Raw genomic sequence first — 15,319 nt, 5'->3', positions numbered from 1 at the left:
GTATTATGTAATCACCCCACTTGGAGGATGTTCATTCAACTCTTTGACTTTGAACCAAATAAACAAACCACCACAGATGTGACGCAAATGCACATTTGTTTAAAAGCCAAACATTCTGGCTTCATGAAACATGCCCCAAACAAGTTAATTTAATTATTGATCTGTTTTTCCCCAGATTAAGCACAGAGGAGGGAAAATATGGAATCACTTTGTGATTTGGATGTGTAAAACAGACACTTTTTAATATTAAATATAGTCAGCAGTTAAAAGAGCGTTTGCAGACCTCAGCAAGCTGCTACACCCGATTGAGAGGAAGCAGCTCTCCAAGAAGAGAGCTGTCAGTCAAAAGGATTATACAACTCCTTGTTTTTCCCCAGTCAGCTGTGTCTAAGAAAAGTGCAAAGTGTTAAGAGTAAAAAAGCAAAATTTAAGGGTAGATGGATGATGTCAAAGAGTCAGAAGAAAATTGAAAATGCTCAAAAAAAAAACAAAAACCCATAAATGGGCAGAAAGAAGAATCAGTGGTTTTGTGATAAAAGTGTAAAAAATGGGATCGCCAAAGGAAAGCCAGCATTAACACATAATGGGAAGAAAACAAGGTTAGAGTGGGCGAACACAATTGTGCGCTGTGGATGATTTGCTAAGAGTCACGTTCAATGATGAATGTGCATTTGCCAAAGGGGATGATGCTTGGACTTTTTTGTGGTGCCATAAAAAAGATGAAGGCCTTGAGAAATTAAGCAAAAATGGAGCAGGAGAGATGAAAGTCATTACCTCAACAGTAAATGCACAGGTGTAGACTGCTTTACGTTTTTCTTATTGCACTGAGGGCGTGGTTTTGGTTATGATTAGGATTAGTTTTCGACATCACGATGATGACGATGCGTCTTGTTGTCACAGAAGAAAGGAAATGCAGACAGACTCATTGACATGCTCAGCACACAGTCCAGATCTTAACCCAAACAGAAAATTTACAATGTCTGGAAAAAAATGTGCCATTACACAAAAGTATTTAATTAGTTTGAAGTTTGTTTCATGAAGTCAGAGTTGTTCAGATAGTAAACAACAAAAGGAACAAAAAACAACACTTTATCACATCTGTGGTTTGTTTATTGCTGCAAAGTAAAAAAGAGTTCAGTGAACATCTGCCAAGTGTGACGACTTCATGTTCTTTGCCAGAGGTTGTAAGTTTTTCCATGTAGTCTAAAATTCATATCCAGTGGCATACACTCCAATAAGGCCACATCGGCTAATAATATTGTATAGCTTATGTTTAGGTCGGGCTCTGAATACTACAGCGTATGATTACAACGCAGTGATCACAAGAACGGAGACGCTGTGACTCATGTGTAATATTTTTTACTTTGTTCAGATGTTCTTCATGTACTTGCTTTTTCCTTTGAGATGCAAGATTGTTGAAATTCTGCTTTTGATTGCTCGTGCTTCCACAGAAATGTAATACCAAAGACCCCAGGTAACTCAAAGTACTCTCTGAATGACTCACATTCAAAAGCTTCAACTCGACTCGACTCATTTTTTAAAAAAAACAGGTCATGACGCTCTTTCAAAAGTGTTCCGGTGGCCTTTACTGCTTCATTAATCTGATTTCTAAGCTTTGATTTTTGCTCTGTGCCTTTTTTCCTGTCCACACACTTTTGATCACGTGTAATATCAGTCAAAATTCAAAGAGTGGGCTTGCTGTGGCTGCTTTGAATTGCTTAGAAGTGTAATGGAGATCACGCAGCGTGACAGGCAGCAAACTATGTTTCAGTCGTTCTTGTTTGTTCGTTGCGTTTTATTGACTTGGCAGATGAAGCATTAGAAAAACATCTGTTCAGAACAACAAGAAAGGAAATGATTCATAATCACCCCTGCTGTGCCCAAAACTCAGCAGCATGCATCGCTCTGGAGTTTTCCTTAAGGTCTGTTTGAACACGTCGGGCCGCGTGCGTCCCTGTGATAAGATAACGTTTGAAAAATTCAACAGATGTGAAACTATTAAAGTGAAGAGGACCGTATGTGAACACCTGGAGGGGACAGACAGAGACATTGGAGCATTAAAGATACATGTTGACCCTCCTGGAAACATGACATTTTTAAAAAATTTTTACATTTAAGAACCAATAAGCCTTCAGTAGTCTACTGGCTTATCATAAAGAAGGTCAAACACTGCTTTACTTTTATACAGAAAAGGGGGAAAAGGAAGGCTGCATCTCAGTGTTTGTGTGCGGCGAAGGCCGAGCATTCCTCTGACATGTAATCCCTCGGCACAGTTTATCCACAGCACGGCGAGAAGTGATTTAGCTGTGCTGGGTGTCTCACTTTTGGTTAGAGCAGCTGTAGAACTGCATGCTGCATTTGTCCTGCCTTTTGTCCACGCCATGGGCGAATGGTCATTTAAGTAATGTGTAGGTGTGCGTGTGAAATGCTTAGCGCTGAAGTGACAGATGGAAAATAATGGACGATTAATCAAGATGAGAAATCTGTTGGATATGATACTTTATTAAATCACAGAATAACACAGGATCACTCAAAGAGGTACATGAGAGAAAGTAGCAATTAGATTTATACCTAAAATTGCATCATCCTTCAGTAATTATTATCAAGTAAAAGAAAACCAAACAAAGGCTAATAGCAGAATACAGTTTTCGTGGGCACAGCTATTTCTTACAAATGTGGCACCATTTAAGGGGAAATAATCAGGCTTTCCAACTGTATAAAATTTATTTCCAAGAAGCATTGTTACAACAAAGAAATGATCAACCAAAATCACACTTTGGTTTCAGTTTAGTTGCTAGAAAAAGTAGAAAGTATTATTGTTCATAAATATATATAATGTCCAAAACATACGACTGCACATAATTGCTTGTTTTTAACCCCATGTGTAAGCAGCCAGCAGTAACAAGTTGTCAGTATAATAATTATTTTGTAACCCTTTGCTGTACCAAAGTGTTCAGAAAAACGATTTTCTCTAAACGCAATCAAAATGACCTCTCAGTAATTAGTGCTTTTATAGTTTTGTTACTTTATTTACTTTCTTTATTTGTCGCTGAATTTTATCGTCCTGGAATAGTTAAACTGGATAATGTTTACATGCATTTCTGAAGGTTGCAAACATGGTAGTGAAGGAAATCTGAATTTCACTTTAAAGTAATTAAAGTTTGCTAGACTTTCATCTTGAGCCGTTTGGATGACTCTGCTGCTTTCGAAATAAAAATGCCAACCTTGGCTCTCGGCGCTTGCTCATTTACACTTCCCACTTAACAAAGTTGGATTTTATAAGCTGTGTTACTTTGTATGGATGCTGTGTTTTTATCACCTCTTGGAGCAGAGACCAGAAGGGTCCATTTGAGTTGTTTTCATTCCTGCAGAGATTAATGTGAACTAAAAAGCTTTGCCACCTGTTCTTTGTTTTGTTTTGAATGTTTGTTTTTTTGGATTTTTTAATTTTTTTGGTAATCGTGCATTTAGTAGTGTAACTAAAATGCAGTCACCTATCAAAACCAACGTGTATATAAATTTGTAACGTTGCAAGATGAACGTGTATGAGGTGAGATACCACTTAATCAGCTCCACCTTCAGCCGCAGAATGACACAACAACACTTGTTGCACTTGCGCAGGCCGTTGTGCTGTCAGAGGGAGGTCAAGAGACCTCAGGAGAACGTGACCTCTCTGACCTCTCCATTATATTAAATCCTCCTTTATTAGACTCTAAATTGTTGAAATAGACAAACTGGGAACCATAAAGAAAGAACTTTTTTATTATGTAATACTCTATAACCTTTCTTCCTGAAAAGGTTCATGTAGTGCTCGTTTACATATACTACACACTATAAATAATCTGTCTATGTCTATCTGTATCTATCTGTATCTCTATGCCTATCTCTATATCCATTTCTATATATCTCTATCTACATCTCTATATCTATCTACATCTATCTATTGTAACAAATTCCACTTTTAGGTGGTATTTTATTCAGGAAATAATTTTTATATTGATATGAAAAATAAATCATTTGATTTCATAAAAAAACAATAATAACTAACAGATGCTCTTTGATTAATTGTTATTAATAGCAGCTGTATTTGTAAAATATCTGAGTGGTCCATGATTCTGGCGAGCTGTTGACTTTCCTTGTAGAACCATTGAGGAAAGTTGTGGCTTGGAGTAAAAACTTTATGTCCCACTTACGTAAAGATTATGGCCGCCATTTTTTTTTTTTTTTTTTTTTTTTTAAACATCAGAATTAAAGCTGTTCTCACTGGTCCCGGATGAAAATGGTGTTGCCGTAATATTAATTTGCTCATATAGTAAGCTATGAAAACAGAAAGGGTCAAAAACATCTTATGACATTGAGCGCATGTTAGCGTGTTGATGTTAGCACTTACCTCAGAGCACTTACCTAAGTAACCGTTATGAAGCTATTAGAATGACTGTCCTGGTTTAAAAGTAAAAGACAAATAGTTTTTAATTTTAAATAGTAACCAAATATATCTCAGTTTAGGACATTTTGATGGTAGTTGAAAAGTAGAAATGTTTTTTTGCAAAATTGAAAAGTTTGTCTCGTTTTACTGATTTATAGCAAGAAACAGCCTGTTCTTTTTTTATTATATTGGCATCACCAATGTTGCACTCTTTCTTGTTCATCATTAACTGTAAAATACACTTTCATAAATTAGCTTAAAACTAATGAAGTCTATTTTCAGGGGCTGGTGTTTTTCTGCTCGCATCTGCTGAGAGCGAGCAGATCAGCTTTCTATTCGACTGCATCGTCAGAGGCATCTCCCCCACCCGAGGCCCTTTTGGACTGCGGCCCATTTTGCCAGGTCAGTATCAGAGGTGTTTCATATTGCTTGGCTGAAAAGGACTGAAGTTATACGGAGGGGGATGTTAAGATGAAGGAGTAATTGGTTTAAAGCCGTGCTTCTTGGGGAACGCAAACGGCTCGCTGACTTGTTGCACTAAAATTTAACTCTTAGCCTTTTAGCGGAGGCTGGGGGGAGTGACTTCTGAGAATTCCTGCCTCGAAGACAAGACGTGGACTTCTAAGTATAAATACTAAAGTCAACATTTACCATTATAATTTTAGCTACCTCTGCTTGTGTTGCTTATAGAGATTCATCATGGCTGACATGCTCTAGCTTCCTGAAATCCACCCATTTTTGGCAGAATAAACCCAGAGGATTTCTTTGATGATGGATACGCTTTGATCTGCCTAAATTATGTCTGGCAGCTGTGTTTTGGTTTTTTTTTGGTTTGTTTTTAAATGCAATTACATAAATCCCCATGAACCGATTTATCATTTTAGTCAAACGTCCTAACCCCTGACTTAAGTGATGAATGTAAAGCTGTAGGTCACCTTAAACTTCAGTAAGAGGATGACTATTATACTCTGATTAGGTAACAAATTCAATTGTATTCTATGTATAGTCCAGGGTGAAGTGCTACTGGTGGGCACGTTAGAGGATGGATCTAGTTCCAGATTGCTGTCAGGTTTCAGTTTGTGAAAGATGCCAAGCACCAAAGTGTAAATGGTTCTTCTGTTCCTTTGCAATCTGCTGTGAAAATCTGACACATGTGTTGTCTTCACTAATGGCAGTTCTGCCTTTTGTGATATTATATCACTATTTATTTAAAATACAGTAGTGAAAGTAGATGAAAGGAATTCATCAAAAAATGTGAAGTGAAAAAAGTCCTGTGCCCTGTGAGTACTGTGAATCATTTCTTAATCAGAAATCAGGCAGTTGAGGTAATTTTAAGGTGCCAGTGTTAGAGTGTGATGCTCTACTTTTTTTTAAAATACTAACTAGTAAGTCTGAAGACTGAAGAATCGATACATTATTTATCAGAAACATGACAAATGCTACGTTCACACTGCAGGCGAAAGCGCATCAAATCCGATTTTTTTGACCCGATTTTTTTTTTTGTCACTTTTGTATGTGGTACTGAATCCGATACATATCCGAAGTTTTAGAAAGTGACTGCTGTTTGAACGGTCAAGTCGCATTACAGCCAATTACCAGCTCCGGAGAAGACATCGCGAACGCTTCCTGGCCATCCAGTGTAGATGTCAGTGAAACGTGAACATTTTATTTGTACTGCATATTCTGAGATTCTGACGGAAATCTGCAACTATCCTTTGAAGCACCGCTCCTCTCTAAAACAGCATTAAGGATCATTATTAGGTTATTTACAAATAACTTAAAGCAAAAATTGGGAAACATAAAGTCCGAAGTCTTTATATTAAGGGCCATCAGTCAAACAATGCTGTTTGCTCTGGGTCTAAACAGAGCGCGTTGTGTGTGACATCTTCTTTTGCGCATGCCGGCCGCTTTGAGGGTTCACACTAGAGTGCGTTTGCTGTCGCATTTTATTTGTAGTGTGAACACGCAGACAAAAAAATCGGATTTGATCAAAAAATCGGAATTGAGCATTAAGACCTGCAGTGTGAACGTAGCCTAAGAGAAACAGAAAAAATGAATTCTTAAGCTCGTTTGAGTTTGGTGTTTTAGTCAGAGATGTTTTGATTTTATGGCGTGAGAAGCAGTGTTGATCAAGTTACTTGAAAATAGTAATTAGTTACTAATTACTGATGACTTATTTTCAAAAGTAATTAGTTACTTTATTACTTTTAAAAAAAGTGATGCACAACCTTTTATATGCTATAAAGCAATAGACCTTTCAGGCCAATTCTATTTTTTCTGCATAATCCATCATAGAAAATTGAATCAAATGGAAAAATCTCTTTATAAAACTCGTTTTATTAGTTTTAATCTTTTAACTTTATGCACATTGAATCAAGAAAGAATTAAATTATATGCAGAAATTTATTTAACATTTAAACCTATTTTCTGCATATTCCAGCATATAAAATAAAATAAAATATTTTTTTGTGTCTACACTCAAATAGATGCAAATAAATAAAATCATAGATTCAGCAGCACTAAGTCCTGTTGCCCTTAAATCTATTTTCACCTGTTTAGCAGGAGTGGGGCCTGTGAAGGTTTGCCCAGTACCGCAGCGTTCATGTCAGTGGGGGGATCTGAGCGTTTCTCTGTGAATTTCACATTCCCACCGCAGCGTGCTCGGTGCTTGCTTAGATTTGAAGTTTAATTTTTCGCTGTAGAAAGAACTTTTATTCCCACGCAGAGTGAACAATGTTTTTGTCGCTTTTTACTAAATCAAACGCAAAGTATTGTCACTACTTCTGAGCTTTAAACGCTGCTTGGTCGTACTCTCTCCTGCACTCCATATTATCCACTGTTGATCTAAACACGTCTGTTGCTGCCACGGATGTCGCACACTTGTACGTCATTGTTATGAGACACTCTCACAAACAAAATCAGGGTTTAGTACCGCAGTAATGCAGAGTGCTTACGTTAAGTAACAGTAATCTAATTACTGTTTTTCCAATAATAATCCCTTACTTTACTCGTTACTTGAAAAAAGTAATCGGATTACGCGTTACTGCCCAGCTCTGTTGAGGAGTGACCATTTTTGAGTGGGAGGCTTCTGTGCTAATTTATCTCGCAATGCTTGCTAGCTTGTTGTAGAAAGGGCATCCATGAATTGCATGTGTGTATCATATAAACACCAATACCTGCTAACAAAGTTTGACTGACTGTACAAAATGGAGCACAGATCTCTTGTCTTTGTCTCATGGTTACCGTTCCATCCATCCAATCTCTTCCTGTTATCAGGCTCACGAGGAGGCATGAGCCAATCCCAGCTATCATAGGGCGAGAGGCGGGGTACAGTCTGTCACAGGCCTGTTACAGTTACATATATATATACATATTTATGTAAATGAAAACTGGTAATAGGAGGAGATTCACTTGTGATACAAACTTATTACTTTCATCTACATTTACTGCTTTTTCTTGAATTTTGATTAGAGTGAAGATTTAAGATTGGGTGGGCCTCATGGGAATTTTCTGGTTTTTAAGTGGGCTGAAACATTCTCCACGTTGGGAATGGCTGTGTAAGATTATCTGAAAAAACATGCACAACAGGTCCAGTAAGATAAAAAATAAAATATAAGTTGTAATTTGGTACAGCGTCATGATCCATGTTATATTTGTTCAAACATTAGATACAAAACAGAAAAACCTGAAGCCATTCTTGGATATGTTTTGTATTTTACATTTCCCCATATTTGGTCACTTCCTTTAAACGCTTTCAAATGTTAGATTACGTGTTACTGAAGTGGTTAAACATTATTTGGTTCCCCGCTGTTTCCTGCAACACTTTTGATTTTCCACACTAGCAGTTACAAAAAAACCAAAACATTTCTCACCCAGCCTCCAACTTAATAGGAAATGTTGAGAGAGTAGCTGCAGGGCCTTGTGGATATTTTGGTTTTCACACATCTTACCGCCCAATCGCATGTTGAGCTCATATTCCTATTATTGTGATGCATAGTAGAATAAATAGTAGGGAGGATGTGGGTTGGGGTGGGGGTGGAGGGGTCAAAGTCATGGTGGCAGAGCAGCCAAAGCCTCCTAATCGCTTCGGGCATGTGTGTAACCTCATCCACAGCATTCCACTGCTGCCTCCCCCCATCATTCTTGGTCACAGTGCTCTTGGCTCTCCCCTCCCCTTTTTCCTCATCTTTCACTTTGTCTCATCCCCCTTCGCAGTCCTTAACCGCGCCTCTCGTTCTCACTTACCTTTCACCTCACAGTCCATGTCCGAGTCTGTCTGTGTCGCATGATTAAATCTCTGTGCTAGCTGCTATTTTGATTAATTGCGGTTAATGTTCTTGGCTTATTAATGTGTCTTTTGTCCTTGGATGCTCCAATGTGTCAACCTATAGTTTTCCTGCTTTGTGTTTAGTTCCCAGCATACAAATTGTTCCTGCAGTGCTTCTTTTTTGCATTTAGTCATAAGTACGTTTGTGTGTAAAGATGAAACATGTAAAAGCAGGTGGACAGGTAACCTACATGCATTTTAAGCTGTCAGACAAGGAAAAAAACACCTCAATTGATGAAAGATTATGTAAAACGCTGATGGCTGGTTAGATTCACCTTCATATAGGGCTAAACTAAGATTGACATTTGATCATTTGTACTTATCACTGTAGATTTATTTCATGTGGATTCTTTATTCCACAACCAAAGACATGAAGCCTGTTTACAGTCTGCCATCTTTGCCAACTTCTGGAGCCATAAAATCCAAACATGGCCAAAGGGGAGTAACCCTGAAGGCCTGAACAGAGCTCAGCTGGGATGTGCAAACCTCAAAAGTATTGATGACCTTGATAGATAGGATACCTGTCAGTCAAGGAAGCATGACCTGAGGCTGGCTTAGTGCTTGTTAGAAGTGCAAATGATTTTCACTTAGTTTAAATTTAGCACACAAAACAGCAAAACTATGCCTGAAGTGAATCATCAACTTAAATATGAGAATAAATTGATACAAATACAAACTCCTCATTTTACACTATATACAATCTGAAATACTAAGTGCAGCTGATTCAGTAGCAAAAACCTTACAGCATTAACTTGGTGATCATTTTCTGTATCAGTCTCTCATGTTGTTATGGTTAGGCAGACCCTTTTTCAGTTTCAGCATTTGTTTATGCACAGCTCTCTTGAGGTACTACCACAGCATTTTAGTCGGGTTGGACAAACACATTCTTTTCCTTTTCAGACATTCTGTTGTAGATTTGCTGCTGTGCTGGGGATCATTGTCCTGTTGCATGATTCAGTTTCAGCCAGGCTTGAGCTTTAGACAGATGGGCTCTAGAAAACTTTGCTACACAGAGGAGTTCATGGTGCCAAGATCCTGAGGTCTGCAAAACAAGCCCAAATCATCACCCCTACACCACTGTCATCGACAGTTGGTATGAGGTGTGCTGATGTGCTTTGTTTGGCTTTTGGCAGACGTGCACAGCCAATAATCTCCACTTTGGTCTCATCTGTGCAAAGGAAATTGTTCCAGAAGTCTTGTTCACATGCAGCTTTGCAAACCAAACCTCGCTGCCATTCTCCTGCAACCCTTCCAAACACATCACACTTGTTGAGTCCTTTTCTAAATGTACTGTTATGAACTTTGACATTTAACATACTAACTGAGGCCTGTAGATTCTAAGATGTAGTTTTTTTGCAGTTTCTACAGTATTGCTTCAATATTCTGTTATACTGCCACAATAGGGGATGCTCATCTTAAACATGGCCAAAATTTCAAGTAATGAGGTTTGTGTATGTGCCAGTAATCTCTGAGCCAAAAGCTCAGGCTTCAGACTGCTCTAAACACTGTGATGTCAGAGGATATCTCAAATATGGTCGTATGAGCACTGAAACTCCACCCAGCTGCTGTCCAGACCTTCTGTTTCTGAGTGGCAAGCAATCAGAAGAAAGTCGGCTTAAAGGGAGAGGCTATAACTGCTTGTTTCAGGCAGAGGATGATCTAAGGGGTTACAACAAGGCCCTAACTTTGACTCATGCAAAGGTATGTTGTAGTCCAGTAATGTAAGCATGGAGTTCAATCAGAAACAGGAAAAATCCACAAAAATCTACAAAATACTTAAAGGAAAAATAATGGAGGAACCTCAGCCTATATGTATAAATATAAATATATGTATATGAAGAAGCCTGCTTTCTCAAGCGGCACCATTAAAGGAATGTGTGGTCAACATGTGGGGAAAAAAGACTCTGCGACCTTTTTCAAACACCTTTTTAGACACTCCTGTACACTGGAGGTCAGTACTCATCACCTGGGATTTCAGACTTATGGTATATTTACCACTTTACTGATGCAGGATTCAGATGGATATAAAAAATATATCAGCCCAATGTTAGAACTGACCTTGATGGTCCAAGGCGCATTAGATTCATGCACTGCCGCCAGCAGCAGAACGCGTACCAGCAGAGCCACGTGGCAGCACTATTAATACACCCCTCAGTGTTGCACAAATACTGCTAGGTGTTCCCCTGTGTGACCCTTTTCTCTGCCTGTCCAACAGCACGCTACACTCAGGGATCAAATAATAGCACACGTCCGCAAAGTTGTTTACTCCTTTTCACTTACACCTTGTGGCTGACACTGTTTGCTCGTTCACAGACAGTTGAGTGAGACCGTTGCAGTTTAGAGTGTCCCCTCTCATGTCTTTAGAGTAGCTGGATGTGTTTTCGCAGCTGTGCCCGTGTCACCGCCGCGGTTCAGCTACGTCACATTTGATCCCATATCTCATTGACAGTGTCGAGATTCATCACACTTAGCACTTACACTTCATTTTTCTCTGCCCGACTTTTCATGATTGAGATCATGCTGGCTGCTATTTATAATACAGCCCTTTGTTTTTTACAGATCCCAGTGGCAGCCAGACCACTTCAGAGGAAAAGCTGAACCTCGAGGCCCAGGAGCTAGAGAAACGACTGAGCATGCTCTCTCATGGGAGTGGCACAGGTAGAAAACACGACCAAAGTTTTTGGGTGCGCTGGCAGGTGCTTTGATTTATTGTTCCGTTAAGTGGAAGACAAAAAGACTGAGGCAAAGACAGTGCGTCATGATTCCTTAATGTGCTTTGTTGATGAAAGCAGTGTTTTTGTTGATTAAATTCGTCAAAGGTTTAATTATGTTCTGCTCGTCTTGGCAGTCTCTTTGACTTACTGCCCGTCTGCTGGGGGCGACGACCGCAGCATTTCCGGTTCTTCTGACACTTCAGACACCAGCCACTCAGACTGCAGCATTGGCAGCCGGCTGGGAATTTGGACTGAACCGGCTTCCAACCCACCTGAAAACGTCAGCCACACGGGCGCTAAAGTGCCACTGCAGATCAGCGAGAAGCTTTCCGCCAACCAGGGAGGTGGACACCGGCCTGCAGCTAAGCCGCCCCGGCAACTTCAGGAAATCGGTCGTCAGAGCTCATCAGACAGTGGCATCGCCACTGGCAGCCATTCCTCGTACACTGGCAGTTTCTCCTCCTACACAGGCAGTCTGGATATGACCCCCGGAGAGGACTTTGGTTCTTTTTTAAGCTTGCCTCCACATTTGGCTCAAGATCTCAGCCCTTGCACTTGCCCTGCTGTTCCTGGACATGACTACCAGGTGCCAACTTCACTTAGGTATGTCTATGACACTCCCAGGAGTGTTTTACAGGAAGCAGGTGGAGGTGCCAAAGACAATGAAGCCTCCGCCGCAACTAAAGACCCTGCAGCCCTTTTAGGGTTCACGGCAGAGGCAGCAAAGCAGGACAAGAGCAGTGCCACAACCCCTGAGGCTCACTCAGAAGCTACTGAAAGTCAGTCAGTCAGTGAACTCTTGCAGGGCCTTTCAGTGACGAATAAGAAAACCAAGGTGGCACCCTCTAGTGACTCTTGTAATACCTGCACCTCCCTCACTTCTGTCTCCAAAACCATCGTGACCATCTGCTCTGTATGCGGTGGAGTTAAGGTAAGTGGAAACACAAGTATTCTGTTTGTTTTCTGGCAAAAGGGAATGTTGATCAGATCTGGGTTAAGCAAGCGTAGCTGCTCTCATGAACCATCTGTTTTTCCATCAAACTTCAAAAAACGAAGGCAAAAAAGTCATCAGTCCTGTTCAAATGGTCTCGTGAACACGCTCCATTGTATAACCTGCTGTCACGCAGTAGCAGCTTGTGTGCACAGGCTTTATCATCAGTGTATCATCTGTTCTGTAGCCCGCTTGTCAGTGTGACCTTTGTGGTATCGTGCGGGCTGACGGTGATGCCGCGCTGCGTTTGGTGTCAGAACAACTAACAGTCCCACGGCCCATCTGTCCAACACGTTAGTGTTTCTGCACCCAGTTCAGTTTTACACTGTCACTGAATATGGCAGATTCACACCTTGTAAGTTATGAGTGACTTGCAATTTTCTATCCTTATTACACCTCTGCATCTGTATATCTGTGTATGCATATCTAGGTCAAAACACACAATCTTTATTTAATGCCTTTAACGCCCTTTAGGCTCACTTCAAGGTGTTTAACTCCGTGCGTGCTTCACTCGCCTGAGAGCGCCGAACTATTTTGCTGTTTTTTTTTAAATACTCAAGTACAGACTTTGGTGGTATTCTTTGTTTGAGCTTTGGCTTTGGCTGACTTCTTCTGTGGTGTCAGAGTTGGTGTGAATTTTTCTTTTTCAGAGTGTAGTCTTTGTAAGGGGTACAGCTGATAATTATTTATCTTATTAATGAATCTGGGGACTATTTTCACAAAACTTTTGTGCATATTATGTGGATAAAGTACTTATTGTAATTCATTCAGGGCTAGAATTGGAGACAGTTTGGCCTTTTTTGCTTTTTCAGAATTGCATGATACATAATGCATGTTCTGATTGGCCAGCGATGGCTTAAGGATTAATCATTTGTTGCCTTTTGGAGTAACAGGGAGTTATACACATATACAGTGCATTATCTGATGGCTTGCTGCTTTCAGGTACAAAAGTAACTGCGGGTTTTTTCTGTTCCTTATTAGTCACTTTTACTCAATACAGAGAGCTCCACCTGCTGGCAGTGCATTTATTTAAGAGTGCAAGCTGCATTTGTTTGATTGGCTAGATAAAAAAAATAAATCAGCTCTGTATTTTCCGTTGGTCTAAAATATATAAAATATCTAAATATATAATTTTGAGTCATTTTAAAGATTTTTGTTCTCAAAGGAAGCAGTGGGCTTGTGAGCCATAGCCAGGCTGTTGAAGCGTGAAGTCCCTGAGTCACTTTTGTTCTTTTTTATCAACTTTGTTGACAAAAAATAAACTAAAATGTAGGTCATTGCGAGCCTTTCCCTCATATTTCAATACTAGAGTGGACTGTTAAAATAAAAGTCATTTTTTTTCGTCAATATTTCACAGGGGAGTCCATACAGCCCTTGTAGTTCTTCAGTGATACCTGCCACACCAGGTAAGGATACTCCTCTGAAGTGCATGCACGCTGCGTGTGGTTTCTCTTGCATGCATAAACGGTTTTAAAGCACGCTGGGGAAAAAACATTGATGTAGCAGCCACAGCTTGCTGTTTTGATTTGGGACAGAAATCAAAGTTGTTGTAGGTTTTTTTTTTTTTTTTTTTTTTTTTTGCCTCCAGAACATCATATTTTCAATCCAGCAGATCAAAGTGGTGACAAATCACCATGCAGACCCAGTACCAGTGAACACGCTGTTGCGGAGATGAAAATTCAGGAGACCTCTCCTGGCTCAGAAATTGTCCACAGTGCGGAGATGCCAACTGTGAAGATGAGTGAGGAGTCACGGCTGCCAAAAAAAGGAAGAGAGAAATTAGCCTGTCTTTTAGCTGATCTGCTCGGCTTTCCAGGCACAGATAGCCAGCCAGAGGCAAAGACACACAGATTGAACCTGTATGAGTCAATGAGCCCTGCTTTTGGTAATGAGCTTAATTTGGCATCAGCAGTACCATTGCAAGACAAAAGAGCTGTCATTTATGAAAACTGTTTGAAGTGTCAAGGAGAGCACTGCCAGCCTCCACCACGGGCCGTGCCCGCTCAAAAGTGGCGCAACAGGAACATTTCCCCTTTAAAAAGCTTTCCGACTTGGCTGCACCTGAAGAAAAGCCAAGAACATCCAGCTAATGAGGAGTTACTGTACCTAAACGATTCATCACTGAGCGCGGATGGGCAGTGTTGGTATGAAGAGATAAATGGATCGACGGTGACCAGTGAAGGTAAGAGGCCACCTTCGACAGTTTCCTCTTCAACTGATCGCAAACTTCAGATCCTTGGCTGGCTTCCTCTTTTTCCCCATTCTGTTTCTTTTGAGGATATTTTTCTGTCCCATTCCTTGTGTTTCTCTCAGTAAAACCACTCTTTCTTCCTGGCTTATTTTCTCTTATCAGTCACTTGTGTTGCTTTGTAGAGCTGAGCTTTGAGGTGAGCTTTGCCGCAAAGTTGCAAAATCAGGAATGATAGTTTATCCTGAAGACTGTCACTGTGCACCAACTCAGTCATTTACAGTCAGTCTTTTACCTGCTAGAGCAGAGAGAGAGAGAGAGAGAGAGAGTCATGTCTCAAATCAAACACAGCAGATTGTGTCCTTTTTGGAAGTTTGCAGTAGTTAACTGTGATCGTTAACTGTTGTTGTGGTTGTGGTACTTTTGCATTGAAGATGTTTACGTACAACACTGAACAAAGCCACAAAAAGCCTTATGAGCAATGCTACTGTTTGATAGCAACTACTGCTGTCAACAACGTCCATAATTTTAGCTTCAGCTTTAGCATTAGTAATACATCCTCTTCTCATGGTGGTCTCTTCACTGCCTCTACCTCTGTAGTTAACATGGCAAAGGTGCACAGAAACCAACACTAAACAGTTTGACCATTACGTTACATTGCCTGGGTATTTCT

The 15,319-nt window shown here is 40.1% G+C and overlaps 1 protein-coding gene across 3 annotated transcripts in view; it reads left to right on the top strand.

The window, feature by feature from the left end:
• Positions 1 to 15,319, top strand: part of LOC102782507 (protein Dok-7-like) — a 43,965-nt gene that overhangs the window by 10,303 nt on the left and 18,343 nt on the right. For 2 of the 3 annotated variants that reach the window (XM_035915267.2, XM_035915265.2), the window contains exons 5-9: positions 4,709 to 4,828; positions 11,313 to 11,411; positions 11,602 to 12,398; positions 13,816 to 13,864; positions 14,047 to 14,640. In XM_035915267.2, the coding sequence (XP_035771160.2) occupies positions 4,709 to 4,828; positions 11,313 to 11,411; positions 11,602 to 12,398; positions 13,816 to 13,864; positions 14,047 to 14,640 (1,659 nt within the window). The remainder of the gene's footprint in view (positions 1 to 4,708; positions 4,829 to 11,312; positions 11,412 to 11,601; positions 12,399 to 13,815; positions 13,865 to 14,046; positions 14,641 to 15,319) is intronic. The other variant, XM_035915266.2, reaches the window with a different exon arrangement.

This window comes from Neolamprologus brichardi, chromosome 3 (genome assembly GCF_056152115.1).
Source record: "Neolamprologus brichardi isolate AB-2024 chromosome 3, ASM5615211v1, whole genome shotgun sequence".
NCBI lineage: Eukaryota > Metazoa > Chordata > Actinopteri > Cichliformes > Cichlidae > Neolamprologus > Neolamprologus brichardi.
This window is presented reverse-complemented; position numbering and strand designations above follow the sequence as displayed.